The sequence below is a fragment of the Pantherophis guttatus genome, chromosome 11 (genome assembly GCF_059756535.1).
Source record: "Pantherophis guttatus breed Tessera chromosome 11, ASM5975653v1, whole genome shotgun sequence".
Classification (NCBI taxonomy): Eukaryota; Metazoa; Chordata; class Lepidosauria; order Squamata; family Colubridae; genus Pantherophis; species Pantherophis guttatus.
This window is the reverse complement of record NC_142073.1, coordinates 23,644,727-23,666,479: the sequence shown is the minus strand read 5'-3', so window position 1 is coordinate 23,666,479 and position 21,753 is coordinate 23,644,727. Positions and strand designations below refer to the sequence as shown.

Here is a 21,753-nt window from a genome sequence, read left to right as displayed (position 1 = left end):
AGGACAAATAGGCGGAAGTAGTAGGTGGAAGCTTGTTAAAAAGGTGAACATAGAAATCAGGAGAAATTTTCAAACAGTGAGAACACTTAATGGAATAGCTTGCCTTCCGGATTTGTGAATGCTCCATCACTGGAGGTTCTCAAAAACAGACTGGACAACCATTGGACCAGGATGGTATAAGGTCTTGACCAGGGGCTGGACTAGAAGACCTCCGAGTTCCCTTCTAGCCCTAAAATTCAGTGAGCCTATGATACAATGACACTGAGAGCAACCAACTAGTGGAACAGAAGTTGCCTTCAGAAGTTGTGGGAGCTTCATCAGTGGAAGCTTTCAAGAAGAGACAGGACTGCCATCTGTCAGAAATGGTGTAGGGTCTTCTGCTTGGGTCGGGGATTGGCCTAGATCAGCGGTCACCAAATGTTGTCTGTGGACCACTGGTGGGTCTGTGAGAAAATTTTGGTGGTCCGCAGAAAAATTATTTGCATTTTTTATTTTGCACTAAATCAGGGGTCCTCAAACTACGGTCACTGGGCCGGATACATGCAATGAACGTTGGTGTTGCTGCAAAGAATCTCCCCCTTCGGGGTCTTTTTGTGTAGGTCGGAGGGGGGCAGAAATTCCGACTTGGGGTCTGCTTCAGCCTCCTGGTGTGGGGCTTTGGGCGAAGGCTGGAGGGAAGCGCCGCTGGTGGCGAAGAGCCGGAGAGCCTCGTTCCAGTGGGACTGCATCATGGCCTGGAACTGGCTGACCATCTCAGCCCTCTGAGCCTCCAGGTGCCGGTACCTGGCCTTGCACTCCCGCAGGTCTTCCCTCTGCTTGGAAAGCCTATGCTCCTAGTCCTCAGTGAGGTGCTTCTGCTGAGCCTCCTTCTCGGCCAGATCCAATTTGAACTGAGCCAGCTGTTTTGCCAACTCTTTTTCATGGGGGCTGCTTAGCTCCAACAACTGCTTCCTGTTGGGGCCCTAAGGAGCCCGGGCGGGCAGGTGAGGAGTGGCTGGGAGTGGAGGGGCAAGTAGAGGCGCCCCTTGACATGAGTGATATTGAGTTGGCCACGCCCACCCAGTCACATGACCACCTAACCATGCCCACCCAGCCAGTCATTAGGCAGATCATATTAGTGGTCCGCGGGATTTAAAATTATGAATTTAGTGGTCCCTGAAGTCCGAAAGGTTGGTGACCCCTAGACTAGATGACCTACAAGGTCCCTTCCAATCTGTAATTCTATGCTCTATGTACCCACTCATGACTGGCATATCCAGCACCGTAATGGCATTTAGACACCAACTGCCCCTATGGGCTGTCTGGTTCACCATATTACCGTGTCCTGTTATTACAATACTGCAGCAGTAAATGAAACAATCACAACTTGGGTGAAGGAAAGAGCAGCAATGGAAAAATTTCGGACAGGGGTTTCATGGTGCCGGGGGAGGAAAACCCAAATGACGATCTATGGGAGTCACGTCCATGACCTGTGCAGAAGCCCCATGAAAGGCAAGCAGTGAATATTTCCAACCAGGCTTGTCACCCACCGGTACTTACCAACCGCGGAGAGAGAGACAGTAGGTTTTCGGGTATCTCTGAAAGACAACAAAGCTGCCATAAGAACATACAGCTTAACGACGCTCTCCTAAATGCCTACAACCAAATAATTGGAATTCTATGCATACATCATCATTTAATGACCCCCATAATCCCTTGCAGGGTGGAGTCTGGGCAACTGAATGGAGCTAGCAGAGCGTTTTAATGGCCGGATGCCCTTCCTGTCGCCAATGCAGTGTTATATTCAGCAGATATATTCTCATTGTGCCCAGAGAGAGAAATATCTGCCTCTACCTAGGATCGAACTCACAGCCTCCTGAATGTGAGGTGAGATCCCCATCTCTAGGCCACCGCACCACTCTAATTAGAATTCTATGCATACGTTGCTCTAAAACCCGGGGTGGGGGAGGGAGTTACTTTCATAGCATATGCACTGGATTAAAATAAACCCACCTACACAGATCACCCTTGCTATTTCTGCGTGAGTCACTGATCAAGGCAGACCCTGCTTGAAAAGAGGCAGGCCCGAAGCTGTGATTCACACACAGATGCAGCTGCAGGAGCTACTCCTGAGAGACCAGCCATCTTCCTGTTGATCTGCACCAGAGTCACAGCAAAACCATTTGCCTCGAGTGCGGAAAATGAAAATCTCTGGCATGTACTGCCGAGATTAAGCAGGCAACTGGGGTTCTTTGGTTGGTCCACAGGACATGGGACAACCTTTGTGGCAAACTGCTGGGAAACAACTGGTTCCAGCGATCACATTATTCCAAAATATGCCGGAAACCTGAAGGGTCCTCAGGCTAGCAAGGTCCAGGTGGGCCTTTCAGTGTAACCTTGAATGGCTGTGTAACAAATAAATGGCTGTGAGCCGAGGCCCACCTGGACACTGCTGGCATGAGGACCCTGAAGGAAGGTTTATGGCACGTATTGGAATGTGACTCACAACTGATACTCACACTAACAACTGTTGCAGCATTCCCCCAAGTCACCTGATCAAAATTTAGGCGCTTGGTAAATCCGGCATGGATTTAAGAGGGTTGCAACATCTTGGGGGGGTGGGGGGTGTCATGTGATTGCCATCGGCAACTTTTCCAACCAGCAAAGTCAATGTGGGAAGCTGGATCTGCTGAATGACTGTGATTCACTTAACAACTGCAGTGATTGACTTAACAACCGGGACAAAAAGGTAGTAGAATTGGGGGCGTCTCACTTAACAACCACGTTGCTTAAAAATGGAAAATTCTGGTCCTAATTGTGGTAATAAGTTGAGGACAACCTGTAATTCAATTTCACAGATTTCTCCTCCACCTCAACTACACACATACACCACACACCAAAAAACAAAAACTTGGGTAGAAATTTAACACCTCTTTGCACCATAGCAAAGGCAAACCCTACTCGCTAAGCTATAATAGGAGAAGACGACATTAATAATACCCTAGGTCTTATGGAAGCACCCCACTTAAAAACAGCAGCCACTGTTTTTTAATACCCCTACAGCAGGGGTCCCCAATCCATGGACTGACACCGGTTCATGGCAGGCCAGAAACTGGTCCACGTGAAGAAGCAAAGCCCCATCCACGGGATGCAGGCAACACACGAAACCATGCCCCCTCCAGTCCATGGAAAAGCGGTCCCTGGTGCCCAAAAGGTTGGGGGCCACTGCCCTACAGGTACTTCCACTCTCCCCACAAACACTTCGTGACCATGTCTGTCTTCTTACAGACCACCAAAACTCTTACTTGATGTCCCAGATGTAGATGTATGTGTCAACCGAACTGGTAACCAGTAGATCTGACTCGAACACCGCCCAGTCCAAATCACTAGAAAAGGCAGAGAGAGAGAAAAAGAGATCAGGGGTGGGTAAGTATGGCCCCCCTTTATGGCCCGTGGACTTCAACTCCCACAATTCCTGAGCCAGCACAACCATGGCAATTCCTGAGCTTGGCTGGCACAGGGATTCTGGGAGTTGAAGTCCACAGGTCATAAAGGCATACCACTATATAGAAGGAGAAGAGAACTTTGCAGAAGGTAGAGGGACAGAAGGTCCCTTCCAACTCTATTATTTCAGGAGCCTTGGTGGCGCAGCAGACTAAAGTGCTGTTAAGTAGCACCAGCTACCTGCAATTACTGCAAGTTCAAATCTCACCAGGCTCAAGATTGACTCAGCCTTCCATCCTTTCGAGGTAGATAAAATGAGGACCCGGATTGTGGGGGCAATAAGCTGACTTTGTATAAAAAAGAACACCACTGGGGGGGGGGGCAAAAAAGCCCTACTAAGCAGGTATATACAAAAGTATGAAGGCTATTGCTTAACGCATTGTAAGCCGCCCTGAGTCTCCGGAGAAGGGCGGCATATAAATCGAACCAATCAATCAATCATTCTAGGTTCACCCCTGACATAGATGAACAGGAGAGCTCAACAGTGACAGCTTATAATGATAAGGCTTTGTGCAGTCACTTGCCACCACCTTCTTCACTGTCAGGAAAAACCATACCGGTATTTTGCAAGAAAATCTGGAAACCTGCCCCGTTTGGCTTCTCCCTTCCTAGGCTGCTCTTTTCGCACAGGGCTACCTCAACGGAATCTTCATGGGAGACTATAACAATTTTTAAAAAAACCAATAACAACTATGCAGTCTATGCTTCCTACATCGGGTCATTCTGGTCCTACAGTTTAGCCAAGGCTGATTTCTAGGAGAACTCAGCAAAGTTTTTCAGAGATAATCAGGAGTTTTTTCCCCAATAAAAATACTGCAAAATAGCTTGCCCTATGGAATCCGGCTTCTGCAACTCCAATGCCCTTGAGCAGTGAAAAGCAGAAATGTGGATCGTGATATTTTGGGAGTTCTTGGAGATGTGCAGCCAAGTTGCTAGGGAGCTGAAGTCCACAGATCTTCAAGTGGCCAAGGTTGAGAAATCCCAGCCTGGCCTCCAGTGAAGACAACACAAGAGTTATAGTTTAGAGATTATAAAGCTAAACTCTTTGTGATATTTTCATGTCTCTTCTAGCGATGAGCTTGCAAACAAGAAGGAGCAGCAGGAGGTCTGATAGAAAGGAGGCCTCACAGCTACCACACCACTGTATTCCTGGCTCATAATGCACGGGGCTCCCTGGGGCAGCCATACCTGATGACACGTGTGTGTCCTTGCAAGGAAGTGCCGATTTCCCCATTACCGTCCTTCCACTTATACAGGTCAACACGTTGGTTGCTCTGAAATTAAGACAGAAAGCATCAGGAGCCACAAACAAAACCACAGAGTCATTTTCCAAAAACGGTGTTTGGCAGCTTGAAGATGTGTGGACTTCATCTCCCAGGATTCCCCAGCCAGCATGGGTGGTTGGAGAATTCTGGGAGTTGAAGTCGCACATCTGCAAGTTCTTAAGGTTGAGAAACAATGTTCGAGAATGGGAGCATTCCTATAGCTTTTAAAATGAGGGGAGGGGGGAATCCTATCCCCAAGAGAAATATGTTCCCCAATATTTGGGTTAGAAAATTTCCTCACAGGTGCTACCTGGCTTCTTCTGATTATATCAGCCAGTTTTGTCTAGTGGTTAAGGCACCAGGCTAGAAACTGGGAGAATGTGAGTTCTAGTCCCACCTTAAGCATGAAAACCAGATGGGTGACTTTGAGTCAGTCGTTCTCTCAGCCCAACACACCTCACAGGTGTCAGGTTTCGAGGTCGTCTCAAATAAATTGCATTTCAAACAAAGTCTTTGATGAAAAACTCCCATTTATTAAGCACGACATTCTAACTCTGACTCCATTGCAGCCAACACTGATTTCCTGATCCAAAACCCTCCCTTTCCTTTCCCCGCTCCTCTGCACTCATTGGCCATCTTCCAAGTCACTCTACCCCTAATCTACTGCTCCAACTCAAAGGAATTTCCCCCCTCCCATCCCATTTCCTAGAGGATATTATCTCCAGGGAAAATAAGTAGGTGAAAAGACAAACGTCCCTTTCCAGACGCCTCCGCTTCTCCTTCTTATGTCAGCACTAGAGTAAATGCAGCTTGAAGTGCTGACAACAGGATTGTTGTTATGGGGGCAAATAAGAGGAGGAAAACATGTTGGGATATGTTTGCCGGCTTGAGTTATTTGTAAAAACAATAAAGGCGGGACAAACAAACAAGCAAATATCCAAAACTTGGATGAGATATCCATGCGATAGCTTTTACAGAATAAATGCAGAACAAGAGAATGTGATTTTGGGTACTTCGGATGTTGGGAAGGAACACTTCCCACCCTCCATCCCAGAGCTTACCGATGCAGCAAAGAAGTGTGCGTGGCTCTCGTGGGGATTCCACTGCACGGCTCCAATGTCCCACTTGCTCTGACGGGAAATCTTGCGGTGGCCATCAGTTGGTGCATCCAGGTTCACAATGTAGAGGAAACGGCGCCTGGGAAAAGGCCCACAAACACAGGAAGGAACCTTACTACAGTAGATCCAAAATGATTTACTACCATGAGGGGCAACTCTTATCCTGAGGTAGGTAATTGAGACTGGAATTATGGTCGTAAGTCATGCTAGTTGCTAAGCGAGTCACTACATGACCATGCCTGGTTTTACAGCCTTTATATGGCAGTTGTTAAGTGAATCACTTTGGACATTAAATGAACCCTGTGGTCATTAAGAGAATCCTTTCTCCACAAACAGCTATAAATGCAGGCTGGTTCACAAGCACCCAAAATATGATCACATATTGCAGTGTGTGCGTGTGTTAAAACTCTTTGTGACACAACTTGCTGTAGGACAAGAGTTATACTATGTCCCAAAGGTGCTTATCAAGAGGCAACCGGACTTTCTGGTTTTTCTTTGAAGAGGTTTCGCTTCTCATCCAAGAAGCTTCTTCCGTTCCTCACCATCCAATCAGAACGGAAGAAGCTTCTTGGATGAGAAGCAAAACGTCTTCAAAGAAAACCCAGAAAGTCCGGTTGCCTCTTGAAAAAAAGGCACCTTTGGGCCAATGACCCGGATGACTGAGAATCTCCATAGACAAAAGAGTTACATTAATATCGAAGAAATAATGGAACAGAATCATTAAAGAAAGGATGCAAAAGGAGGGACAAAATGAAATGTGAATGACAAAAATTAAAATAACTTTTAAATTATTTTAAATACTTGAACTGTCCCGCTGCGAGTTGTCCCACGGTGAGACAACTGCCCCGAGTTGCCCCATTCTGAGCCTGACACCCAGTAATGTAGCCCCCTAAGATTCTAAACCTTTAACATTATCATGTGATTTATATACATTAACGGTATTATATATTTTTGATGAGGCCCAAGACAATTCCTTTTCAGGGCGGTTCAGGCTAGCCAAAAGGTTGGATACCCATGGTTTATAGGAGGGGTCTCCAAATTTGGCAAATTTAAGACTTGTGGACTTCCACAACTACACACGTCTTAAAGTTGCCAAGTTTGGAGACCGTTATTTAAAGCAAGGATTTGCATATGTGACCAATGCAGCAAGCCCTGGAACTGCCTAACTGCAGAGTACCTGCGTAAAGTAGTGTCTCAGGCTAAACTGACCCCAAATATGCCAACCATGAAACCGATTGAGCTGCTGAACGAACAGAAATTCAGATTACAGGTAGTCGTCATTTTACCACAGTTCATTTAGTGACTATTCAAAGTTACAATGGCACTGAAAAAACTGACTGATGACTGTTTTTCACAGTTACAACTTTTGTAGACCCCCCCCTTGGTCATGTGATCAAAATTCAGACGCTTGGCATCTGGTTCACATTTATGATGGTTGCAGTATCCCGGGGTTACGTGATCCCCTTTTGCGTCCTTCTGACAAGCAAGGCCAACGGGGTTGCCAGATTCACTTAAAAACTATTACTAATTTATCAATTGCAGTGATTCACTTAAACAACCGTGGCAAGAAAGATCGTAACGTGGGACAAACTCACTTAACAAATGTCTCACTTAACAACAGACATGCTGGGCTCAATTGTGGTTGTAAGTTGAGGACTACCCGTCCTACCAAAATGTAAGGCTACTTAGGCCCAGCTGCAGGTACTGTTCCAGCAAGAGATCGCCATAGGGCTCAGCTGCACATTTCTGTGCCACCAAATGTTGGATTATAATTACAGGAAGTCTTCCACGGAAACTATAAACCAGAATTTATCTAGCTTCTTACGTAGCTCCTGCAAAAAGCAGTTGACTATGGAAAGTTTCTGAAATAACTTTTTCAGATCACAAGTGGCGTTCCCAGGAGTGATTGTGTCTTCTTCCATTAAAAAAACAACAACTTTCATTCATAAAATCCAGCAGACGAGGCAGAAATATTCAGCCAATCTTTCTTTTGCAAGGCGCATTCTTCTCCTACGAGAAAGAATGTGTTTAGGGAGGAGTACTCGGTCACATTGTCATCAGAACTAGAGATCAAAGATTCGCCACCTCTTCTGCACTTGGCAAATCTAGGCCACAATTTAGTTGCTTCCGGATTTGAGCTTCTGAGACAGCTTATCGGGCTATTTTTGATCACGGGAAAGTTGCTCAATAATTATTGCATTTGAATTTAACGTGCGGTATTTACGAGAGAGGCATATTTGAATTGTTTAAAATAGTGTTACTACTGAATTAAAGTGTTGCAATGATATATATATGTGTGTGTGTGTGTGATGTGTGTGTGTGTGTGTGTGTGTGTGTGTGTGTGTGTATAAAAAAACTCCTGCGAAAGAATAATTAATGTTCCGGAACTGGTTTAAAGTCAGCCATGAGGAAATTTGATGCATGTTCCTGCATGAAGTACATTTGAATTCTCTCCTAAGAATCCATTCTAGAAACCAATGTTTCTAGACAAAAATTAAGAAATTTTGCATCTGTTGCTCTGCTTTTGCTGTATATTTGAAAGAAAGAATTTTGAATAGCTTCGTTTTAATCATCATTATCACTAGCGCAGGACTGTCAAATATCTGTACAGCTACGAGGATTAGAAACCTACTCATTTAAAAAGAGTGTCCTAAGAAAGCAAAAACCTGCATATAGATAGTCCTCAACTTATAACCACAATTGAGCCCAACATTTCTGTTGCTAAGTGAAATATTTGTTAAGTGAGTTTTGCCTCATTTTACGGTTTTTCTGGCCACAGTTGTTAAGTGCAGTTGGTAGGTTAGTAACACGGTCGTTGAATGAATCTGGCTTCCCCATTGACTTTGCTTGTCAGAAGGTCGCAAAAGGGGATCATGTGACCTCAGGATGCTGCAACTGTCATAACTATGAACCAGTTGCCAAGCGTCTGAATTTTGAGCACGTGACCTTGGAGACGCTACGATGGTCATAAGTCACTTTTTCCAGTGACGTTGTAACTTTGAATGGTCACTAAATGAACTGTTGTGAGTCGAGGACTACCTGCAGTGCTACTTTCTTCAACTTTTTTTTGCACATCTGTGAAATCACAGCTGCCACCCAGCACAGAGCTAGGACTCTGGAAGGAAGACCCAAGTTCAGTGGGCGATCTAAAGCAGGTCTTGTTAGGCGGGCTGATAATAACCCGGTTTCCTCTTACATGCTGATAACAAGCCATCTCCTGCAGGGCACTAATAGTGCTATTAAAAAGCCAGCAGGCCTAGAATGAGAAGGACAAAGCGTAGACAATTACTGTAGCCGATGAGCAAAGGCAACCTTTATCAAAAAAGAAGAGGTTTCGGCTAGAAGCTAGGAAAAAAAATCTTATCTTATCCCTTCACAGAGTACCATTCAATGTTGGATCTAAATGGTACGTCTGAATTCTATCTTTGCTCCATCATTGCCTGGGCGTGGAGTTGGGGGGGGGGAAGCAACTTTTATCCAGTCGGGAACCACACTTCGACTTTTAATAATGATTTGACAAGAGATCAAGGAGTATAGTGATGTGCCGATGCAATACACCGATGTAACCAGGGTATGATGAAAAATTCTCAACCTATCTTATTGGGGGGGAGCTTGTGGTGGTCTTAACTGAAAAAAAAAAGGTTATTAAGCTTCTGTGGAGGAGTTAAAAGGGGGCTTTGCTGGAAAATGTCAGTGGCAAAATTTGTGGGGTACAAAAAAGAGGGGTTGCCTGTGGTTTATTGGCAACTCTACTCTCACACGCTTGTTCAAAAGGAGAGGAACTGAGGAATCTTCAATGGGAAGATGGCGCAGGTTTCATGTAAAGAAGGGCAGGTGTTTCTTCACCCAAAACAAAACAAAAGTCCCATAAAGAAATGACGGAGATGGCTTCAGAAGATTTGTAGAGGAAATGTCACATAAATTCAAGGAAGATTTGTCCTACTTGGCATGAAGGCTAAATCTTCAGAGGCAGAGCATGAGCAGACAATGAGGAATATTTAGTGCCAAATATTTCTAGCAATATTTCCTGCTAGAAATTGAAGGAGGAGAAACAGGTTAGTCTATGGGAGTCAAAAATCAGGAGCATGATAGCAACTTTTGACTTTCATACCAAAGTTAAATTCACACATTTCATTCAAAGGCGTAAACCTTTATGAGCTATTTTATTAAATGAGTCAGTCTGAAAAACTGCTACCAGATTCCTTCTGGTTTTTCCTGCAAAGAGATCACTGATCTATTGGGGCAGAGTTCCCCAGTGTTCCCTTTGTGGACTGGCTGGAGTGTGTGTGGAAGAGGATGATTCTGTGTGAGTGGTGGGCAAGACCGTGCATGCAACTCCATTTGCGTGAGCAGCAGGCACACGCACATGCTACTTGTGCAAATGGAGCACACGTGTTGTGACCTGTTGGCCAACCAAGCCCTCAAGCAGCTGAATCAGAGGAGGAAGAGGAGGAGGCATGGGAGACAGGGTCAGCATCAAGGCAATCTGAGAGCTCCGAGGGGGAAGAGGGAATGGAGCTGGCACAGAGAAAGAGAGAGAGAGACAGAAGCGGAGCCTGGGCCGTCCGTCAGCCTTCAGATGGAGAGTCAACAGCCCCCAGGTCTGGAGGTGGCTGATGAGGAAGAGGAGGAACAGCTTGGTCCAGTGCTGACACGTGGATGCGCAGAAGGCAGATGAGAGGAGAGCAATGGAAATCTATGGGCCGGTCCTTGGGACAGAAGAGCCATCACTGCTAACGAAGCCCCACCCTGGCTCTGGGGCTAAAAGGCAGAGGGCAGAGATGAATAGATATGGCAGACAACCAGGGTGGATAAAAATCAATGATTTTTTCTAAAAAAAATAAAAAAAATCAGATTTTTTAAATTTAAATTGGATTTTTTTTATTTAAATTGGATTTTTTTATTTTTATCGAATTTATTTTAATAAAAAACTTTTGGAGTAAAAATCTATCGTAAGATAGTTTTCTATTTAAGATACATAAATAATTCAGTTTATTCAGCATGAAATGGAGCTTAGTTATGTAGCGTGAGGCTGTATATTCTGCAACACTGGGACTATCAGTGAGTCAACAGTGGGTCAAAGGAGTAGCAGAGATGACAGTGGCTCTTTAAAAATTATGATTTAAATCGAGTTGATTTAAATCAAGCCTTCTTTCTAGTGATTTAAATCATGATTTAAATCATGATTTAAATCAACTCGATTTAAATCAAATCCACCCTGCAGACAACTATTTATCTCCCTGCCGGACAGACTTGTTAGCCTGCTGTGTGAGAGAGATTTTTTGCCAGGGCTGCTGGCGCTCCTAATAAAGGAATCATTGATTTAATTACAGAGGGTTTGTTGTTTTGGGGGGAGCTGGGTCAGAACAGTGTGCTTGCCTGCTGCTCGCACAAGTGTGGATGTGAATGTGCGCACGCTCGCCCGCCACTTCCATGGCCCAGTTCCAAATGGCTCAAGGCCTGGAAGTGGGCTGTGGCCCAAGGGTTGGGACCCCTGTATTAGGGTCATGGAGTCTGATTTTGGATCACTCTTCGTCAACTACTGCTTGTGTTTCAATCTCCTTTCCCTCCACTTCACTGAGAAGACAAAGTTCTGGGAAATGTGAAGACAAGGTTTACTTCTTCCCTCTGTACCTATCATCAGGTACCAGTCCAGGTGTTGCCAACAGTAACTGCAATTTCACCCGGAATGTTTTAGCACTCACCCAGAAAGCACCGCATGCTGCCCAAGACAGTCTACGGACATTGCTGTTGCCTGTGAAAATAAGAGAGAAATGAATTTCCCCAGCTTATCAATAATACATTAAAAGTAGCAAAAATGCCCACGGGTAGCACTCAACTGGCTATATGGATGTGTAGTGTTATTGACAACAATACAGAAAAAGGGTTGACACTGCCTTCCTTCCAACTGTAAATAATACATCTGATAATCAGAGGCCACACGCTATTAAATCAGCCTATTTGATGGGAGGATATGAGGCTAAACCATTAAAGTCAATCCAACAACAACAGACTTGCTAAAAGGATGATTGGGGCGCTAATTTTTCTCCCCCCATCTCCTTGGGAAAAGGTCTCAGTGATATCAACAGAAATTGCCTTTCGCTAAATATAAATAGAAGTCTACTGCAAGCTGTTTTGGAGCACAAAATAGAGAACAGAAACCCATGGCTGCCAATATATAAATCATCTGCTTCTGAGTCATGCAGAATTAAAATTACTTCCTCAAAGTGTTCTAACTGAAGCCCTCCGAATAGCGACCGGAAATCTTCATAGTTTCACGAAGCACCTTTTTTTGAGACGGCCTTTTCTCCTTCACAACTCGTGTTCGAAACGCTTCAAAACAGCCTATTTCAAACGCAAAGTAATTTTCACATTCAAGGAGTCTGAAATCTATGCACACCTCACTTCAAATTTTAATTCTTGAGGGGCAGCAGCTCCTCCTCTCTTAATAATCTTTGGTTTCCATCTCCAGTTCTGTTTAAGCCTTCACTATTGAACGCAAGTGATCCTCGATTTACAACAGTTTGTTCAGTGACCATTCCAAGTTACAACGGCACTGAAAAAAGTGACTTGTGACCATTTTTCACACTTATGACCTTTGCAGCATCCCCAGGGTCACTTGTTCAAAATTCAGACGCCTGGGGTCATGTGATCAATCATCTTTTGCAGCCTCCTGTTAAGCAAAGTCAATGAGGAAGTCAGATTCACTTAACAACTGTAGGGACTCACTTAACAACTGTGGCAAGAAAGGTCGTAAAATAAGGCAAAATTCACTTAACAAATGTTTCACTTAGCAACCGAAATTGTGGGCTCAAAGGACTATAGCAATGGCACTTAGACTTATATACCGCTCCATAATGCTTTCCAGCCTTCTCTAAGCAGTTTACAGAGTCAGCCTCTTGCCCCCAACAATCTGAGTCCTTATTTTACCCACCTCGGAAGGATGGGAGGCTGAGCCAACCTTGAGCCGGTGAGAATCGAACCGCCAAATGGCAGTCAGCAGAAGGAGCCTGCAGTACCGCACTCTAACCACTGCACTACCACGGCTCTATGATGCTGATTCTCCACAATCCATATTGCAACACCTGCACATTCTCAAGCCAAACCGTTGCTTTCAGCAACATCTGGCTCTCCCTGTCACACGCCAGTCTGGCAAGCAGAGTATTATTGACTTGAGCAATCAAAAGCCGGTGCTAAACTTGCCAGGCTCTGCAGGGGGCTCCACCTCAAGCCTCCCCTAAATGAATTTAAATGGGTGAGGGAGAGCTGGTTCCTGTTAGGGTGCTTCAAGTGTGCTACAAGATAAAATATGGTTTCGGGAGCTCCAGGAACAGGTTCAGGTTTTCCTCCAAATCTCCCCACAAGAGCCACTTTCACACGTTCCCTGCTTCAAGAAGCCAGTCAGTCTGGGCAGGCCTGAGCTTTTGGGAAACAGGCCTAGGTGTGTCTGTGACCCGTGTTTGTTCTGAATCACTGCCCCTCGTCTTGGATGCAGCGAGCCTCCCAGCAGCTTAAAGCCATTTTACAGGTAATCCTTGACTTTACGACCACAAGGGATTTCCACTGCTAAGCAAGGCAGGGGTTAAGTGAGTTGCACCTCTTTTCACGATCTTGCCACAATTAAGCCAATCACTGCTGTTGTTAAATGAATCACACAGTCATTAGGTGAATCCAGCTTCCCCAATGACTTTGCTTGTTGGAAAGTTGCAAAAGGGGGAATCATGTGACCCCAGGATAGTACAACTGTCATTAATACACGCCAAGGGCCCAAAATTTGATCATGTGACCATGGGGATGCTGCAACGGCCACAAGTGTGAAAATAGGTCATAAGTCACTTTTTTTCTGTGCCGCTGTAACTTTGAACGGTGACTAAAGGAATGATTGTAAGTCGAGTTCTACCTGTACAGGAATAATCCTGCCTGTACCTGTACAAAACCAGATGCCAGAAGGATGAACATGGTTCTAGGTCCGTGATGGCGAACCTCTGGCACGTGTGCCACAGGTGGCACGCAGACCCATATCGGTGGGCACGCAAGCCCAGCTCTGGTGCACATGCGCACGCCGGTCAGCTGATTTTCGGGCATTCTGGGCCCACTGGAAGTCGGCAAACAGTCCGTTTCCGGCCTCTGGAGGGCCTCTGAAGGGGTAGGGAAGGAAGTTTTCACCCTTCCCAGGCTCCTAGAAAGGCTCTGGAGCCTAGGGAGGGCGAAAAATGAGCCTACCGGGCCCACCGTGTCATCGCATGGCAAAAGCAGGGGAAGCACGGGTGTGTGTGTGTGTGTGTGTGTCACACACACATGCGTGGGGGTAGGGCGCATAGAATAATGGGTGCGGGCATGCATGCACCCGACCCCCCCCTGCTCCCCCCACTTTGGGCACGTGATGGCAGAAAGGTTAGCCATCACTGTTCTAGGTACTCCATCCCACCCTGGCTCTTTAGTGCCACATCACCTTGAGGCACAATCTCTCCCCCTCCCGCATCAACAACCCCTAAAGAAAGAGGCTAACTCCTTCAATAGCATCCCCCGCTTTTAATCCCCGCTGGAGGTCCAGAAAGATAGAATGGTCAACATTATCAAAATCTGCCGAAAGATGAAGGAGCAGAAGGATGGATGCATCATCATCACCCCCATTCTGGATCTGACAAATACAATCAGTTTTAAAATGTTTATTTTATAGAACCAAGGAAATCATTCTCATCACCCTTATACAGCTGCTACAGAAGTAAAAATAAATACTGGCATATTGAAAAGTTGTTCTTTTTCAGTTCTCCATTTTGCAAAATATATAGAAACCATACAGAGCACATTCCCTTACATTTCTATACAGTGTATGTCTCAGGCAGGCAGGCACCTCCTTCTCTCCACAGCCCTATGGGAATGGGAACAAGAATTCTCTCTCTTGTCTTCATTATCAGACAGCAGCCAGGCAATTAAAAAGATTGGCATTCTTGCATTTTTCACCATAATGATCAATTTGCAAGAGAGCAATCAATGGGCAGGCAACACCCCCACCCCTTTATTTGAGAATTTACTTGTCACACATCCTATTTTCCCACAGGTTTATCTCAATGCTGAACTTTATAATACATTTGGGAGGAGATTCTGTCTTTTTTAGATGCTCCCAGTTTGGGAAATGAATCCATTTATACAATCGTGAACAATTGAGGGCAAAAGAAGAAGGGGACGACAGAGAACGAGGTGGCTGGATGGAGTCACTGAAGCAGTCGGCCTGAGCTTAAATGGACTCCAGAGGATGGTAGAGGACAGGAAGGCCTGGAGGAACGTTGTCCACGGGGTTGCGACTTCGCAACTAACAACAACAAATACAAGCGTAATATTCTCAAATAAGGAATATCTGTGTTGGTAATGATATATTTCCAACAAGGTTCCTGGGTGAGGGTCTGTACAAAAAGCCGTAAACAAAAATACACTAGTAAACATTATTTTAAAAGGGGACTCTTACTTATGTGCACGAATCTTAGGAACCATCTCAACTTGATGGGATTAGCCTGTCCCACCTGTGCTGGTAGAAGAGACATGCAGTGGACCCTGTCAATCAAGAAATTCCAGCTGGCGGGGGTCCAGGAGAGCCTATTCTGGCATGGTGTGGGCCCTCTGGAGCATCCTGTCCCCCTCCCCCCCCAGGTCAGAGCCACATCCTTGAAGACTTGGCTCTGCCAACTAGCCCAGGGCCACAATAGGGAAGTGAAATCCCAGAGATGGTTAATGGATTAGTTAGTTCCCCACCTACTCCACTTATGCATTTTGCTTCCTTCCTCTCCATCTTGGGCAACTGAATTTTAACTAAATTTTAAATTCATGGTCTTTGTTTATTGTTTTAATGTTTTATATGGTATTTTTATGGAATGACTGTAAACCACCTAGAGACGCCTTGGTGAGATGGGTGGCATAGTAATACACAGTAGTACTTTATAGCCAATTTGCATGAATTGTGTGTGTGTGTGTGTGTATGTATGTAGCGTATGTATGTATGCATGTATGATGTTTGCATGTAACAGTAAGAGTTGGAAGGGACCTTGGAGGTCATCTAGTCCAACCCCCTGCTCACGCAGGAGACCTATACTAGGGATTCAAATTGCCGACCTTTCTGATCGACAAGCTCAGTGTCTTAGCCACTGAGCCACCTAGCCAGGGTACGTACGTATGTATGTATGTGTGTTATACAATATATATAAATAAACTACATTCATGCAAATTGGCTAAAAAATAGTACTACGTATTACTTCCCATTGTATTTAGAAAATCTTAATTTCTCATAGTTTTATAATATACAGTATTTAAGAAGCATTGGCTCTTATAGGTCTCTTTAAAAAGCTATCAAAATATGATTTTTCCTCCCTTATTCAAAAGGGGAAGAATAAAGACCTCTTTTCCTAACAACAAAACAACATCTGATTGCTAAGCGTAAGATCAGAGCTGGTATTTCTTCCAAGGGCACTGCCATGGGAATTGATGAAATAATAGCTAGATTTACATACGGTTAAATTGGTTATTAAACACACCCATTTTCTTGATATCCATAAACCATAAATGAACAGGTAGACTGCATGTAAAATTAACCAGGCTTAGTATAGTTTGCACACACAACTACTAAGTCTTGTAACCCTCTTGAGTATCTTATGTCATTGTTATCAGCAAAAAGACTGGAAAATAAAGGATTTATCAAACTGAATACATCCAGTTGTAACAATGTACAGATTCCATCTGTCCAGAATAATGATAGTGTTATTCTTTCTTATGAATTTCTGGTTGGTATGAGCAAAGTTTCAACAGTGATGAAATTTTCCCTTTTAGAATATTTACTTCTCAACTTCCCCTTGCCACCATGGTCTTTTGAAGGAAACAAGAGGCAGGAGTGATGGCAATTACCATTTGATGACACTGGCACCCAGCATTCAAAGATCCTTAAAGAGAGTTTTAATTTGATTTATATGCCGCCCTTCTCCGGAGACTCAGGGTGGCTTACAATGAGTTAAGCAACAGCCTTTATACTTTTGTATATTTATACAACGTCAGCTTATTGCCCCCACAAACTGGGTCCTCAGTTTACTTACCTTAGAAAGGATGGAAGGCTGAGTCAACCTTGAGCATGGTAAGATTCAAACTTACAGTAATTGCAGACAGCTGGATGTTAATTACAATGCATTAGTCTGCTGAGCTATCCAGGCTCCTCAGTATATTCTCAAAGAAATAATATAGAAACCTAATTCACATACCATGCTAAATCATATTTTTATTTGTTTCCCTGTGGAAGCTTGTAAATAATAGAACACACAGCTTAGCATAACTGTGAGTTCAGCCCATGTATGTTCACATATCACACTATATGACAATTTGTTCACTAAACCAGAATTAGCTAAGTTTCTTCACTGCATTAAACCATAAATATGATTTTATTAACTAGAATAGTTGGTTCATGTGAAACACAAAGAGCCAAAGTGCAATGTGCAAAATCCAGCCAATAAATATCTTCTTTGATGACTGATTTATAGGCGTGTTTATGAAGATATTATACATCTAGAAATCTGTGTGCATTAGTATGGATTATTTTAACTATTAACCTTATTCTAGCTGTCAGAAACTTCTGAATACCTCATAGCACAAATTTGTTTTGTAGACAAGACCGCAGTTCATAAGATATTGTAACATTAGCATAATTGGGTGCTAATAATTAGCATAATTGGGTAGGAAAAAATGTACAGTACAGGAGAAGGAATATAAAGAACAATAAAAATACCTTAATAACTCATGTTATCAGTCTAAAAAATATCTTTGTGATATTATCCTCATTAGTTATCCATCTATGGCTTTCTCGTTTTGTAAAAATTATTTTGAAATATTATAACATTCATTTCCATGTTTTATTATCTAGCCATTGGTAAAATAAATCCCATATCTTATAGTATTGTTTATGATAATATGAGAAATTGGATAATTTAGTTAAATTAGGAATATGTTAGGAATATGTTAGGAATAAGTTAGGAATATGGTGAGGAAGCACAAAAGACTTGTAACCGACCAACACACTGTTTGCAATTGTAATGGTTGATGGATTTATGTTTTATGTTTTGTTTTAAAATAATAATAGAAAAACCCTTAATAACATTTGTTATGTACCTGTTGGAATCAATCAACTAACAATCCAATTAACCCAGATCGGACTTATAAAATGTCTGCTGTAGCAATCTTGCCAAAATTCAAAATGTCCAATTTATAACAGAACAGCAAGGCAGCTTTTTAACATGGGTCAGTTGTTAAACTTTTAGCTGTAGCTAAAAGGGGGGAAAGCAAATGATCATCTCAGCAGAAATCTGCCCCAATTTAACTCCCCCAGGTCATTGCAGAAGCCTCTGGAGCACTGTTCTTAAAGTGTTTTTAACACAGTGTTTCTCAACCTTGGAAGCTTGAAGATGGGTGGACTTCCCAGAATCCCAGAATCCCCCAGCCAGCAGTGCTGGCTGGGCGATTCTGGGAGTTGAAGTCCACCCATCTTCAAGCTACGAAGGTTGAGAAACACTGGTTTAACACAATTACAGGTAGTCCTTGACTTACAACCACAACATTTCTGTTGTGAAGCATGACAGTTAAGTGAGTTTTACCCCATTTTAGGAGCTTTCTTGCCACAGTTGTTACATGAATCACGGCAGTTGTAAAGTTAGTAAAACAGCTGTTAAGCGAATCTGGCTTCCCCATTGACTTTGCTTGTCAGAAGGTCGCAAAAGGTGATCAAATGACTCTGGGACACTGCAACCGTCATAAATACATGCCAGTTGCCAAACGTCCAAATTTTGATCATGGAGGTGCTGCAATAGGTGAAAAATGGCCGTAAGACTCTTTTTTTCAGTGCTGTTGTAACTTCGAGATGGTTGTAAGTCGAGGACTACCTCTAGTCCTTTTCCTGGTCTTCAATAATGTTGTTAACCCACCCATCCATACACAAATATTTTGTTGTTTTACACAAGTGTCACAACAGCAGCTGCCCCCAACCAGATCAGAGGAGGGTTCTACATTTTTTAGTACCGGTTCTGTGGGTGTGGCTTATTTTGTGGGTGTGGATTGATGGTCATGTGACAATTATTTAGGATTTAGCAGAGGTCCTGGTCTACCAGGCTTTTAACTGCTTGCAGAGCTGTAGCGATCTACCCATTTATTTTTGCAGGCACTGATCTACTCATGTATTTTTGCAGGCGCTGGTCTACCCATTTATTTTTGCAGGCACCGGTCTACTCATTTGTTTGCTTTTAACACTGATCAGCTGTAGGGCGGCCCTTTGAAGCCCCAGGCAAGAGTTTAAACAGTTTTTATCCCTCTAGCCATCAGCTGGGACTCAGGAGGCAGCAATAGATTGGGGGTGGGGGCCAAATAAAAGGTAAGAATAACGCGGGGGTGGGGGTTGGCAGAACCAGTTCGGTGACATCATATTGTCACCGCTACCGGCTCGGCAGAACCGGGCCGAACTGGGAGGAACCCACCACTGAACCAGATCCTCTACAGCCTAAACCCAAAACAGCCATTTCAAAAGTTATTTATCCAGTTTTTAAAACCACCCATGTTCCTCACAGAGGCTCCATTACTCACAGGATATGCTCCAGACTAGAGCAAATATCCCAGGTTTGTCTGGCTGTTTTTAAGTAACCTTTGCTTACAATTGTTTACACTGCTTGCTTCCCAAGCTCCTTGGGAAGGTGGGGGAAGGTTCTTTATAATAAAGCTCAGAACATAAGTAATTTTGATAATAATGCCAGGAAGAGAGACGGTGGTGAAGGAGAAGAAAAAAGATTGGAAGCAGTGGCCAGGCCCATTTTATTTTTGTTTTCATTTGTTTAAATTCATTTTATATTTTCCATGCCACCCAGTCTAACAGAGAGGTCAGCCGCATTATATTTAATGTATTGTTACTATTGTTTTAATGAGTATATTTTGTAAGCCTCTCAGAGGTCGCTGGAATGGGAGGTTGCATTAGTAAAACTATTATGATTGCCTCAGTCAAGAGAAAAATCAGTCATAACAGCTGGTTGGCTCAGCCTTCCATCCTTCCGAGGTGGGTAAAATAAGGACCCAGATTGTTGGGGACAATAAGGCTGTAAATCTCTTTGAGAGGGCTGTAAAGTACTGTGAAGTGGTATATAAATCTAAGTGCTATTGCCCTCCTTTCCTTCCTTCCTCCATCCTCCCTTCCTCAGCCTTCCACCCTTCCAAGTAAACTGAGGACCCAGATTGTTGGGGGCAAGAGGCTGACTTTGTAAACCGCTTAGAGAGAGCTATAAAGCACTGTGAAGCGGTAGATAAGTCTAAATGGTATTGCTATCGCGCTTCCTCCCTCCCTCCCTCCTTCAGTCTTCCCTCCTTCTGAAGTGGGTAAAATGAGGACCCAGATTGTTGGGGGCAAATAGGCTGACTCTGTAAACCGCTTAGAGAAGGCTGTAAAAGCACTGTAAAGCAGTATATAAGTCTAAGTGTCCTTCCTTCCTTCCTTCCTTCCTTCCTTCCTTCCTTCCTTCCTGTTAGAATACAGTATTGCAGGCTAACTCTGCCCACTGCCAAGAGTTCGATTCTCAATGGCTCAAGAGGTAGACTCAGCCTTCCATCCTTCTGAGATGGGTAAAATGAGGACCCAGATTTTGGGGGGCAATAGGCTGAATCTGTCAACCACTTAGAGAGGGTTGCAAAGCACTGTAAAGCAGTATATAAGTTTAAGTGCTATTGTTATCCTTTCCCACATTCTTTCCCATCTGAAGCAGTATATAAGTCTAAGTACTATTTCTATTGCTATTTTTTCCCTCATAAAGCGGTATATAAGTCTAAGTGCTATTGCTATTCTTTCCCTCTTAAAGCGGTATTTAAGTGCTATTACTACTGCTATTCTTTCTCACATGAAGCGATATATAAGTCTAAGTGCTACTGCTATTGCTATTCTTTCCCTCATAAAACAGTATTTAAATCTAAGTGATATCGATATTGATATTCTTTCCCACATGAAGCAGTATGTAAGTCTACGTGTCCTTCCTTCCTCCCTTCCTTCCTGTTAGAATGCAATATTGCAGGCTAACTCTGCCCACTGCCAAGAGTTCGATTCTCAATGGCTCAAGCGGTTGTTGACTCATCCTTCCATCCTTCCGAGGTGGGTAAAATGAGGACCCAGATTGTTGGGAGCAAGAGGCTGACTCTGTAAACCGTTTAGAAAGGGCTGTAAAAGCACTGTGAAGTGGTATATAAGTCTAAGTGCTATTCCTTCCTTCCTTCCTCCCCTCCCCTCCCTCCCTTCCTTGCCAGTTCAATTCTCACTGGCTCAAGAGGTTGACTCAGCCTTCCATCCTCCCGAGGTGGGTAAAATGAGGACCCAGATTGTTGGGGGCGAGAGGCTGATTCTGTCAACCGCTTAGAGAGGGCTAATGTGAAGCGGTATATACGTCTAAGTGCTATTGCTCCTCCCCTCCTGCTGCTGGGGATGATGGGGGCTGTAGTCCAGCGCTCCCGAAGACTGCCGGGGCGAGATCCAGGCCAGTCGGCGCGGGGCAGCGGCCCTTCGTGCGACGCCAGGCAGCCTTCCCATCCCCTCAGCGGCTCCCCGCATCTCCCAAGAGGGAGGCGCGGCAGGGATGCCTCCCACCACCCCGAGTGTCAAGGAACGGGAGGGGGCGGGAGAGGGAGAGAGAGAGAGAACTCTGCCGGCAAGGCAGGTAGGCAGCCCGCCCGCCCGCCCGGGGAACGGCGACCGCGCGGCCCCAAAAACGGCCCCGGATACCTGAGAGTCCCTGAATTCCACCACCACATTCTCGCTACTCCAGCGCGCCGCCATCTTGGCTGCCCTGGAGGCGGCGGCGCGACGGCGGGCAGGAAGTCGTCGCGCTCGGAGCGCAGGG

At 44.4% G+C, this 21,753-nt stretch overlaps 1 protein-coding gene across 3 annotated transcripts in view; it reads right to left on the bottom strand.

Moving 5' to 3' along the window:
- Positions 1-21,753, bottom strand: part of WDR59 (WD repeat domain 59) — a 78,385-nt gene extending 56,632 nt beyond the window's left edge. The window contains exons 1-6 of one of the 3 annotated variants that reach the window (XM_034425539.2): positions 21,636-21,753; positions 11,572-11,621; positions 5,810-5,945; positions 4,672-4,757; positions 3,285-3,365; positions 1,540-1,577 (exon numbers count right to left, since the gene is read on the bottom strand). In XM_034425539.2, the coding sequence (XP_034281430.1) occupies positions 1,540-1,577; positions 3,285-3,365; positions 4,672-4,757; positions 5,810-5,945; positions 11,572-11,621; positions 21,636-21,689 (445 nt within the window). In that variant the 5' untranslated portion in view covers positions 21,690-21,753. The remainder of the gene's footprint in view (positions 1-1,539; positions 1,578-3,284; positions 3,366-4,671; positions 4,758-5,809; positions 5,946-11,571; positions 11,622-21,635) is intronic. The other 2 variants (XM_087877107.1, XM_034425541.2) reach the window with 2 other exon arrangements.